The sequence below is a fragment of the Tamandua tetradactyla genome, chromosome 13 (assembly GCF_023851605.1).
Source record: "Tamandua tetradactyla isolate mTamTet1 chromosome 13, mTamTet1.pri, whole genome shotgun sequence".
Taxonomy (NCBI): Eukaryota; Metazoa; Chordata; class Mammalia; order Pilosa; family Myrmecophagidae; genus Tamandua; species Tamandua tetradactyla.
In genome coordinates this window covers 59198878-59211286 of record NC_135339.1, presented here as the reverse complement: position 1 = coordinate 59211286, position 12409 = coordinate 59198878, and the positions used below count along the sequence as shown (strand labels likewise).

Below are 12409 nucleotides of genomic sequence, written 5' to 3'. Positions count from 1 at the left end.
ACCCATACCTGGTTGCCCCTGCCTCAGACCCCCGATTGACCCCACATCTTGTGGCTGCTGGGGCCACTGGCCAAGAGGCCATCTCCCCAACTGTGATTCGCCTGCTCCCCAACTGTGTGGCGAACTTGCCAAGAAGGAGTTGTGGGTAACATCTCTGTTATGGTCTGGTTGCCATGGCAATAAATTTTCACTAATTAGTAGTGTGGTTACCATGGTAATTTTCTAGTAATTACAGGTTACAAATGGTGCAAGGCTTCTACCCAACCCAATTAGTTAATTAGAAAGATTTCAAAATTTGTCCAAAAGGGAAATAACCTGCTTTGTAGAAAATGAAGGGAATATGTCACAGCTTGGGGGCCAGAGGCAGAGAGGAAATTGGAAGATTCTGAAGCCGGGAAAGAAGGGTGGAGTTGCATGGCAGCAAGTCCCTGTGCTTCACCTGGAATTTTCAGGAGCCCAGACAAGAGGGAAGGCTTCTCGCCAAGGCCAGCTCCCAGGCTAGAGTCTGGCAGGACCAGGGCAGGGACCGCCGCCAGCAGCCCACTTAGCAGCTCCCTTTTTAATGGGCAGAGGCAGTGTCCAGGTTGCGGCCCAGCCCCCCTCCTTGCTGGCTAAAGGAAAGGCATCTGGAGGCCTCCCCACCCCGCACTGTGGCTCTCATAATGAAAAGCGGATGCTGAGTTGTGTCTTGGATGAGGCTCCCCAGGAGCAAAGTGGATTAAGAGGGTCCATTTTTGTGTGGCTGGAACTCTTCTTAAAGACTGATTAGATTATCTGGGAGGAGTCTGGGAGGCACAGGGCCCAGAATCTGTTAATAAGGAACCCCACCATGAGAATAATGGGCGTGGCTCCCCTCAGCCCCCAGTGCCAGCTCTGGTGGGTAGGCTACATTCACCTCGGTGAGAAAGGTCCCAGTATTCCCTCCAGGAAATGTCTGGAGGAGCCTAGGGACCAAGACACCCTCCCTTTGGGGAAACCTCTGCCCTGTCCAGAGGCAGGTGGGCAGGGCCCCTTGGCCCACCATCACTCAGGTCTGCAGGCTGCCTGAGCAATCCTTTATTTAAAAATAACAACCCAGTTCTTCTGGGGTGCTCTGGTAACTCTTCTTATTCTACTGACTGTCCCTTTAGAGCAGTACTCTTCCAACATTAATATGCACACCATCTACCCAGGGGTCTTGCTAAAATATAGATTTCTGACTCTGTAGGGGCCTGAGATTCTGCATTTCTAACAAGCTCCCAGGGGATGATCCTGTGGCTGGTTCTGGGGCCTGACTTTGGGCAGCGTGAGGTTGTAGTGTTTGCAAAGCCCTGTCACATGCCTTACCTCATTCGATACTCTCAGCAAGGTCAGGATATCCCCATTTTGCAGATGAGGAAACTGAGGCTCACAAAGGTAATATAAATTGCCCAAAGTCACACTATTTGTGAAAAGTCAGGTTGGGGCTAGAATCCATGTTCTGGTCCTGGTCAGGCAGTTTTCTGCTCTGTATTCCCAATGTTTGGGGCGTGACCAGGGTAGGACAGAGGTTTCAGTGCAGGTCGGTTTTCCTGGGCTGGGTAGAGCCCTGCAAGCTGAGGCTTTATTTGAAATCCAATGGTTAGGGGCAATTTGCTCAAGGCCTCATAAGTTTGGATTTCTTGATATGGGGAATGCAAATTTGATCTGGGAGACTTCAAACCCTAATGTAGAGCTGGCTTAATTTCTTTCGTTCTTTTTTTTAAAATTATACTTCATTGAATTTTTGCTTTCAAACAATAGAAGCAATTCATGTTGCAATATGAAAAGGCCAACTACTGTCTCTCTACCCCTCCCCAAGTCCTACCCTTCAAGGCAAGCAGTATTAATGGCTCAGACAAAAGTGAGGACACTTGGGCGGGCCGCGGTGGCTCAGCGGGCAAAGTGCTTGCCTGCTATGCCGGAGGACCTCGGTTCGATTCCCGGCCCCAGCCCATGTAACAAAAAAACAAAGAAACAAAATACAATAAAAACAAGAGAGATGTTTCCCTTTCTTCTATCCTTCCTTCCTTCTCTCTGTCTTTCCTTTAAAAAAAAAAAAAAAAAAAAAAGTGAGGACACTTTTGTCGACACTTGAACAAGCTTGCACAAGTGTGTCTATTCAGAAATAGCATGTGTTTCCCTATTTTTTAAATAAAAATAGGGTCATCTAATATCATTACTTGGCTTACTGCTTTCTCACTTAACAATACATTATGGGCACTCCTCCAGGTTAATACGTTTAGATCTATACACAGTCTTTTTAGTAGCTGCAGAATATTCCATCATAGGGATGTACCATAATCCATTCCCCAGTCTGCATTGAGAGGCAGGCAGGTGGTTTCCAATTGTTTACCTTGTCATACCTACAGCTGGAGCTGCTTCCCCTAGGTCTTTAAAGCAGGACCACACCCTCTTGTCTTGGCCACTGTGACTCAGGTGGAGCCAGAAAAGTGTCAGGGAATCTGGGACATGACCAAAGCAGTGAGGGTCAGGCCGGGTTCAGGATTACCGTAATCCAGCCATTTCTCTGAGAAGGGAAGAGAGGTTGCTGGCTTCGGTGCGGTCCTTCTGTGTTCCTGAGCACGTGGAATCGTTCTTTTGGCACAAAGTGACTTGGTCTTGCTCCACGCTTGCCTTGTCACCTGTTCCATCACCTTCCACACAGGTTTATGGAGACTGCGAGCCCGGATTGAGGCTCAGGGAAGCACCCGGAAGATTGCTCCCCCGGCTTCTTCCGAGGGTTTCTATCACAGCTTCTCTCGGGCCTCAGAGGCCACCCCCGTCCTCCGGGCAAGCCAGGGGCTTCACTTCTGCAGCTGACTGTGGGTGGCGTCCTCTCCTAGGAGGCCGGGGTGTCAGCGTGGGCCCCATCCTCAGCAGCAGCGCCTCCGACATCTTCTGCGACAACGAGAACGGGCCCAACTTCCTCTTCCACAATCGGGGCGACGGCACCTTCGTGGATGCTGCGGCCAGCGCTGGTGAGTGAGCGCAGCCCCTGCCTGTGCCCCGCCCCCACAGACCCGTGGGGTCTCTGGGCTGACCCTGCCTCCCCCAGCATGGCTCCCATGGGGCTCAGAGAGCCCGGAGACAAGTCATCATCTGCACCACACCGAGAAATGCTGCTTGCCACCTCCGATTCCACATCCCCCAGGCTCCAGCCAGGCCCCAGGGGATGTTTCCTGCTGGGGAAAGGGGGTCTGGGATTCTTAGCCATTATCTGTTTTCCAGCAATTAGAATTGGTCCATGTTGCTCTGAGTCCTGCTTGTGTCTCTCAGCATCAGCTCCCACTCCGAGCTGTCTCTCCCCATCTTGGCCCCTTCCCACATTTATCTTAAACATTCAGTTCAATCCAATAACATTTATTGAGCTCCCTGCAAAGTGCTGGGCTGGTACTTGGAGCTGGGGATGTCCCCACTCCTTCCCCCTGCACCCCCCCCCCACACACACACACACACACACGCAAAGCACTGACATTCTGGAGAGGAAACAAATAGCTATGGTAAAAAAAAAAAAAAAAAAAAACAGGATAAAATCCACGGACAGTAGTGCCCAGGCTCCCGGCTCTGCTTTCCTTTCTTCCTCGTGTTCATCCCTCATCTGCCACGAGGCCTTTGCACCTGCCATTCCCCTTCCTGGAATGCCCTCTCGCCCTTCTCTGTCTGCAGAGCTTCTGTTTATCCTTTAGCAGTCAGCTCACACCCCCTCCTCTCTGAAGCCTTCCCTGCCCCCGTCCTCTGTGCCTCCTGACGGTGTTCCCACTGCCCCTTGCGTGTGTGTCTCTCTCTGCGGCTTCTCTGCGGCTGTAAGGACTTATCTGTGACCTCCACAAGGACTGGGGCCCTGTCCTATTCATTATTGGCACGATGCTTGGCACAGTGGTCACCCAGTAAATTTTGCTGGATGACTGAATGGATGCTTAATGAAAGTTTGTATAATCAATCTATTAATGTCTTCCTTCCAACCGCTTCTCTCTACCCATTTCCTCCCCATCTTATCAATGAATGGAACACTCGATTTCACCTCCTTCCAGAAGATGAGGAGAGTGGGGGAGATGGATGCATAGATCAAAGGTCCTGGAAGCTGTAGTGCTGACAGCTAGCGTCAAAGCCCAGGGCATGTGCCCATCCATTTTCTCTGACTTATGAGCACCGGCTCTCTCAGCTTGCTGCTCAAAAACCCCTATTTTGGAGAACTCTAGGCCCAGGAACCCCTGGCTAGGAGCCATCCAGCCCCTCTTCCTTGCCTTACCCTCTTTTCCCTCCCTGGCAAGGCTAAAGTTGGAGGCAGCTCCCCTGGCCTGCCCTCCCCTGACTCACCCCTCCTAGTGCTGTACTCTGGCAGCAAATTTTTCTCATTGCTCAAAAACCATAAAGTGAGGGGTAAGTGTGTGTGTGAGGTGGGGCAGGGGTTGGGCGTGCAGTGTAGAACCTAGAGGATTTGATAAGGTGTTAAAGAGATGGAAGCAGAGGTGAGTGAACACGTTGGAGTGGGAGAAGGTATCAGCCGGGAGGAGAGAGGAAAGGCACTAGGCCCGTAATTGAAAGTCAGAATGATTGCAGGGGTTTAACAAGACATGTCAAGGGGGCATTCATCACCCAAACAGATGCTGCTGAGAAATGCAGCCTGGCACCGACAATTCCTGTGAAAGGAAACCAGCTCTTTGTCGAGGTGCCTCATAGATAGGAGAGAAATGGGCCAATGCAGAAGACCACTGACATCTGGGCTGGGGAGTTTTGCAGAGAATTAATGGGATATTAATCCTGGAGGCTGGGGGCTGCCCCCACTCATTCGCAAACACTCTTTCTTAAGCCGGGGTCCCACCAACCCACACCCACCAAGATCCTTCCCTTCCCCAAGAGGATGCTTAGCCCCCAGGGTTCTTGTGCCTCTTCCCTCCCCCTCCGCCCACCTTCCCCTGGCGCCAACCCCCAGGATCACGTTCTTTGCAGCTGGTGAGAGCCCCCTGGGCCTGGGGTCTGTGATCCCCACCTCCAACAGGCCGCCCCATCGCCTGCCATCTTGCAGGGCCTGATGGCCAACAGCAGTTTGTCTGCAGGAGGGTGAGGGTGAGAGCCGGCAGCCACTCCCTCTCAGTTCCACTTTGGGCCAGAGGGAGAGGTGTCAGGTCAGGCCAGGGAGCTGAGCACGGCCAATCCCCATCCTCCTCTGTGATGAACTCTGGCGTGCTGGCCACCGGCAGGTGCTGGGATGGCCGAAGCATGTGACATCGAATGTACAGCTTCTCTCCCAGATCCCACAAAGCACACTGCTGGCTTCTTTGTCATGGATGCCGAATTTCTGCTGCTGTCACCTGCGTCCCCAGTTTGCCTTCTATTACATTATGTGTGTCTATTCATTCATTCAGCAAGTCTTTACTGAAAACTCCTAGGCCACACAGACACCAAGATAGAAGCTGATGTACCCAGCTGAGCAGAAAAGATGCAGTCCTTACCTCCTAGAGTGAAGGGTCTGCAGGGAAAATCAAACCCTAACCAAGTAAACCACACATCGTGAAGAGTGCCAGGGACAAAAAGAAGAGGAGGCTGTCAGGGAGAATGACAAGGCTGGGGGGTGGGGGGAGACCTGGGGTGCTCAGTGAAGGTGTTTTAACTGAGAGCAGAAAAATAACAAGGAGCCAGGCAACCAAGAGCCGGGGGAGAGCTCTCCAATTGGACAGGCCAGTTGAAGCAAAGGTCCAGAAGCTGGAAAGAGCATGGGCCATTCGAGGAATGAAAGGAGCACTAGGTGACGAGAGCAGAATGAATAAGGGGAGGGTGTTTGGTACCAGATGAAAAGCAAAGAGGTGGGCTGGCCCTTGTGATCCACAGTCAGGAACCTGAACTTGTCCTAAGACTGGGGAGCCAGAGAGAGGTTTAAGTAGCGCGTTGGAGGTGGCTAGGAAAGGTTTTATTCCTCTAGAATCTCTACCAGTCTCCTTCCCCCACCCATGTCCCTCCAAAACTGAGCAAAAATAGCGTGCATGCTGGGCAGATGCAGCTTGAAGGCAAGGCTCTGTTCCCTTTGCAACCAGCGGACCACCCCACCTTCCACCCCTCTGGAGAGATTCTGAGATCTCCATTCGTCCCGGGAGGGCAAGGCTAGTACAGGGCCGCGCCCCATGGCTGCACCTCCCGGAGCTGGTCCGGATGAGCGTTTGCGGCGTGTGCAGGGGCCGCTGCCCTGAGGGCTCCCGCCTCTCCTGGCCAGGCGTGGACGACCCCCACCAGCACGGGCGCGGGGTCGCCCTGGCCGACTTCAACCGTGACGGCAAAGTGGACATCGTCTACGGCAACTGGAATGGCCCCCACCGCCTCTACCTGCAGACGAGCGCCCACGGCAAGGTCCGCTTTCGGGTGAGAAGAGACCCTCCCTTCCCTTCCCCCCTGCCCTGCCCCAGCCTCCTCGCCCACCACCCACTGGCCCCGACTCATTGGAGGCACTGCAGCTCCCACCAGGCGGAGTCCTGGGTCGGGTGGGGGTCCCAGCGAAGGTGGCATCTGTAAGACCTCAGTACCTCCAGTCAGTGGTGGTGCGGGCTGGGGAGGAGAGCAGCCTCCAAGGCGGGCAGGAGCAGGGCAAAGGAGGGTCCTCTGAGGCCTGGACCTCATTCTCTAGATGGAGGGCGTCTTCCCAGGTGGCTCCTGGAAAGCCTGCTCTGAGGTCCGGGCCTGAGCTTTTCAAAGTGAGCTTCAGGCAAAGGCACGGTGATAGGAGAGAAACAAGGTTGAGGCCACAGAGGTCTCAGCAGCTGCCCTTAAAGAAAATCAGCTGATGGTGAGTAAGCAAGTGGCCTCAACCCAGAGCCCCTCTCTGTGTCCCCTTCCTGAGCTGTCCAGTTCTTGGCTAATGCCAAGAATTCTTCAAAAGGGCTGTTTGGTGGCAGCTAAGGAGGTGCCACCAGCATGGTGAGCTCGAGCTCGGGGCCTTCTCAGTGGAGGGCAATGCGGGCCATGGATCACTGAAGCAGATTTCAGAGACCTAAATTGCTCTGAAGGCGCTAAGGTTTTGCCGAAACCCACTGAGGGTGTGAGAGAGGTGCGGGCTTCGCCTGGGGCTTGATGATCCCAGGGAAGCTCCCAAGGACCTTACTTCTGTGTGACATGGAGAGGCCATGGCTGAAGGCCCCTCCTCTCCCCTGTGGGCAGCCGCCTTGGGTGCTCAGGCCCAGCCGCGCCCTCTGTGCTGAAGCTGGAAATGCAGGCTCTCTGGGTGGGGAGGAGACACACCTGAGCTCAGGTTGGCTGTTCCTGGGGTCGTTTCATCTTTATTCAGCTTTTGAGTCTCACCCAGTGCCTCTTAACCAGAGGCAATTTTACCCCAACACCAACCCAGGGGACATGTGACAATGTCTGGAGACAGTCGTCGGCTGCCGCAACTCGGGGGGTGGCGCCTGTATGGGCAAGAGGCCAGGGATGCTGCTAAACCTCTGCATCGCATGGACAGCCCCACAACAGAGAGTTATTTGGCGCTAAATGTCAGTAATGCAAGGTCAGGAGCTCTGTTAACTCTTCTGATGGCTTCTCCATGAGAGCTCATGGGAATAAAATAATAATAATAATAACAAATCCCCATTTATCAGGTGCCTTCCGTGTGCCAGGAACTGTGCTAAGTGCTTTACACACATTATCTCAGAAGCCCAAACATCCAATGTGGGGACCCCAGGGGGGCTACATATAGCTTTCTATTTTCATAGGATCAATAGAATAATAATAAGCCAGAGATCCTGAGGTCTCTGTTCCTCAGTTCTTAAGGCCCTACTCAGGCCACCCTGGCCAACTGGCCAGGCTCTTAATCACCCTCATTACCACTGATGGTGACAAACTCTCTCCCTGGCCTCCCCAGAGCAATCGGCTCTCCAGCTGTTCCGGGCCAGCTCAGTCCTGCGGCCCATGCGGTGGGCCTGCCACTGGAGGCCGCGGGGCAGGGCCACACCACAGGGCAGAGGGGCCACCCCAGAGACACTTGCTGTGGCCTCCTCGGCCCTCTCCTGGTGGGACATTGGGTTTGGACAGGGTCCCAGAGTCTTTAAGGAACAAAGATCTCCTATAATGGGAATATTCTGCCTAGAAATGAAAGATCACCCTGTATAGCTCTCTTTGTATTTTGAAAGCAAGTCCCATACCTGGAACCCTTTGCCAGCTTTGCCTCAGGCCATGCCAGCACCTTGGGGACCCAGCTGGGCTATTCTTGGGTCTTCCCAGGAGCCCTGGGGAGATGTAGCTGATACTGTAAATGTCTAAAAAAAAAAGCAAAAACAGAGCTCCCTACAGACAAACAAAATAAGGTAGGAAATGCAACAACACACACAGCTAAAGGCGGGCATTCCCACTTTCCTTTAGGACAGGGGTCGAGGGGGGCTCCTGGGTGTGGCCAGGACGATCTTCAGAGCCCCACCTCAGACCCGCTCTGTGCCAGGCGTGTTCCATGCAGTCCTCACGACCTGCGTGGCTCTTACTATCCCCATGTCCCTGATGAACAGAATGAGTTCCCAGGGGTTGAATAGCTTGGCTGACCACACCGCTGGTCAGCAGAGGACCTGGATTCAAATACACAGCACTCTCCAATGCCCACCTGGCTCCTGACTCAGGAAGGGTGCTTAGCAGAAAGGGCATAGCTCCTGGATCAGAAGACCGGGACAGCTGCCCCTCTGTAGGGCTCGGCTGCCTCACCTGTAAAATGGAAACACTAATGTCCGTCCTGCTCACAGGACCGTGAGCGGGTTGTGTGGTCAGTTCAGGGAAAAGCATCATGCTTCGCCGATGTGCATTGTGACGATTTTGTTGACCTCCTTGTTCTCCTACAAGGAGCCTGAGATTCGCATGGTCCTAAAATGCAGTCACCCCATGTCCCTTACAGGGAGGTGAAAGAGGAGGCATTGGGTCCAGGCTGTCCTTTATCTTTGATGACCTCACCCCACCCCATAGGGGAGAGTTGACCTCTGGCCCACCCCCCTCCCTCCTGCACATCCATCCCCACTAACCTGCAGCCCTCTCTCCTCCCAGGACATCGCCTCGCCCAAGTTCTCCATGCCGTCCCCCGTCCGCACGGTCCTCGCTGCTGACTTTGACAATGACCAGGAGCTGGAGGTCTTCTTCAACAACATCGCCTACCGCAGCTCCTCAGCCAACCGCCTCTTCCGGTAGCTTTGGGCTGGCTGGAGGCTGCGCCCCACTGATGGCGGGGGGGTCAACAAGACGGTTTAGGTATCGGAGGGGAGAGTTCCACGGACCAGGGAGTCAGTGCTGAGGTGGAGAAAGGGTCTTTAATGAAAGAACAGAAGGAAGGGAGAAGGGCAGGGAATGAGCAAGAGGCTGCCGAGAGATGGAGGGAGGGTCCTGGGCAAGGAGATGGCCTCCTGTGGTTGCAGGAAATTGGGCAGAGAAACGTGGTCCCTACAGCCACAGGCTGCAAACCCACACTACTGCAGAAAGGAGTTACAGGGTCAAATCCATCTGGATGAATCTTCGTTAAACAAAGCTAAACAGGTTTATTTACTGCAGGACTTCTCAGAGCCTTTAACATGCCTGTGTGTATTTTTGGGTTCCAAAAGGTGGATAGAGTATTTCTGATGGATTTGGCCACAGGGCACTTCTTTCCAAGATTTTCTCTTAGGACAGATGCTCTTTAACCCCCCTTTGGGAAATGCTGGATGAGACAATTTAGTGACAAACAAGGCAAAAAGAGTTATAGAAACAGAAGGAATCGGCGAGCACCTGAGCAGTGCATCTAGGGAAGAAGTGTTGGGTTTTCTCAGAATTACCCAGGGTGCTTACTTAAAATGCAGGATCCAAGGGCCCACCCCAGATCTCCTGAATCAGAATGTCAGGGGGCAAGGCCCAGGAATCTGTGTTTTTGACAAGCCCAGTAGGTACCAGGTGATTGTTATCAGACTAAAGTCTGGGAACAAACTTCAGGACTCTTGTGGCCTGAAACATCCCTATCCCTGGCCTGAAACATGCTGTTGTGCTTAGGACCGGGTGGGGAGGATTCAGGAAATTGGTCACATCACCTGCTCAGCTTCCCAAGGCCCCCATCCACTCTCCCAGGGGGACCCCAACTATTAATAAAAAGGTGAGCGCTGGGCAGGCCATGATGGCTCAGCAGGCAGAGTTCTCGCTGGCCATGCCAGAGACCCGGGTTCGATACCCAGGGCCTGCCAATGCAATGCAAAAAAGAAAAAAAGGGGTGAGCGCTGTGACTAAGCATGTTTTAAAACATAATTATTAGCAAATCATCAATCCTGGCTAGATGTAATCACCTCCCAAAGGCACCAGATTTACTAATTAGGTGCCTTGCGAAAAGCTTATTCACAACTTCCAGATTAATTGCAGAAGATCAATTGCTTGTTAACAGAGACACTACTTTCCTTCTCTGGCTAATAAGGTGTCACTCGCCAGGGCCCCTGAGCACCAAGAAGTCTAGTGTTCTTGTTTCCGTGGCCTGAGAACAGGTACCTCCCCGGTCTCCTCCTACTCAGACACTGCCTGCCTGTCCCTGGAACATGACCTGTTTCAAGTCTCCCAGCCCTCCCCTAGGCTGCCTGACTGCGGTGGTGGGAAGGACAAGGGGGCTGGACTGGACCTTCAGTGGACAGGCTCGTCACGTGGTCTGAGGGTTCGCGTGTTTGCTGGCACACAACGGCAGCTGAAGCCACTTCCCAAGTACTTGTCTGTGCTCTGGGTCCCCATGGCAGATGGCTGAGACTTGAGCACATAGCATCGAGTGTGAGAAGAGCCACAGATGGGGTGGCCACTCAGCTGCAGCCCTACCTGCCCCACACCGCGAGGGCGTCTCGCCTGTCGCTGAATGGAACGTCCAGGGCTCCCTGGCAGGGGACTCCCATGCCAGGCCCTGGAGACTCAAAGCCTCCGTATGTTTGCGGCCTTCACTCGCCCAGGTCTGGGAGATTTGAATCAGGCCCTGCTCCAGGGCTGGGCAGGCAGTAGTATCTGAGAAAGAGGAGACTGGGGGGTTCTCAGGCCACAGAAACAAGAGCACTAGATTCCTTGGTGCTCAGGGACCTGGGCGAGTAGACATGTCATCAGCCGAAGAAGGTAAGCAGTGTCTCTGTTAATGAGCAATTGATCGTCCCCAAGTCCTTCAGTGATGCCCAGCACGACCGGAGGGTTCGTCACTGAACCAGGACACCTGGGCGAGAGAAGGGGCCTATTAACAATGGAGGGACAAATGGCGGAGCAGGGACTGTACCCGGCCAACCCGGGCGTGCACGGTCACCCCAGCTCTAGTTCCAAACCCCATCTGATCTTTCTGACCTCTCCACCCCTGCACCGCTCATCTCTTACTCTCTCAGGGAGAGTGCAAATCTGGTCACACCCCTCTTCTGCTTAAGATCCTGTTGAAGCTCTCCTTTGCCTTCAGGTTAAGTCCCTGTTCCTTTGCATGACGCGCAGTCCCTGCCTTTGTCCCCAGCCTTGTCACTCCCCACCCCCCCTTAACATCTGAGCACCAGACACACGTTCCCTTCTGAGCTGTGGCGACCTGGACCCTCACTTGCCCGCACCCCCTGCCCCTCTGCCCCCTCTCATGGCTGTGGTCTCAGCCTAGCTGCCCTTCCTCTGGGAAGCCTTTCCTGATCGCCCAAATCCGGGTGAGCTTCCCCCACTCCATGCTCCCCTCGCCCCTCTGACCCCAGGCCTTCCACCATCGGCACAGCCGTTCCCTCCTGGACTCTGAGCCCCGCCACGCCTCTACTCCCCGCAGTCCCCGGCACTTAGGAGTTGCTACATAAGGATGTGTTCAATGAGGTGGAACCACCAATGTCACTGTCACCTGAACCAAGAGGCTCACCTGTTCAGCTGTGGCAGAGTCTGCAGGACACAAGTGGTCAGAGGAACTATGGGTGTTGTCAGACTGAGGCTGACACACCTTCGCGGTGTGCATGCCCCATGCACACCTACACCCCGTGCCCCCCCCAGGATCACTGTCCCACCTGTGCACATGGACGCACTCAGCACAGATGCCCCTCGTGGGCGGGAGACCCACATCTGGGGCATCTGCTCAGCCCTGCAGACCTCCTGAAGCTCTGCAGTGCTGTGTGTGTCTGGCCCAGGGGACCAGCCCCCAGCTCAGGGGACCCCAGGGACCTCCTGCAAAGCACTGGCCACATCCCAGCCCTCAGGGGTCCCTTCGTCATGGGGGCTGCAAGTGTGGTGGGGGGCGTGCCGCAGATTCCTCCTGGCCCTCCTGTCTTCATCATTGCTCCCCAGCCCAGGCATCCAGGGCTGAGCAGAAAGGAGGAGAAAGCCAGTAGCTCCAGCTTACCACCATCAGCACGAAGCTCGGGCAGAGGAAAAGCAGAACTTTCACAGTGAACTTTTCTGAAGTGAACATTGCCAAGAATCAGAATTCAAAACAGACAGGAACCCTGCAAAGGGGCCCCTTTCCTCC

The 12409-nt window shown here is 54.2% G+C and overlaps 1 protein-coding gene across 1 annotated transcript in view; it reads left to right on the top strand.

The window, feature by feature from the left end:
* The window catches only part of CRTAC1 (cartilage acidic protein 1), a 137217-nt gene that overhangs the window by 109277 nt on the left and 15531 nt on the right, over positions 1-12409 (top strand). Inside the window, exons 6-8 of the mRNA XM_077125676.1 lie at positions 2844-2978; positions 6209-6354; positions 9004-9140. Coding sequence (XP_076981791.1) covers positions 2844-2978; positions 6209-6354; positions 9004-9140 — 418 coding nt within the window. The remainder of the gene's footprint in view (positions 1-2843; positions 2979-6208; positions 6355-9003; positions 9141-12409) is intronic.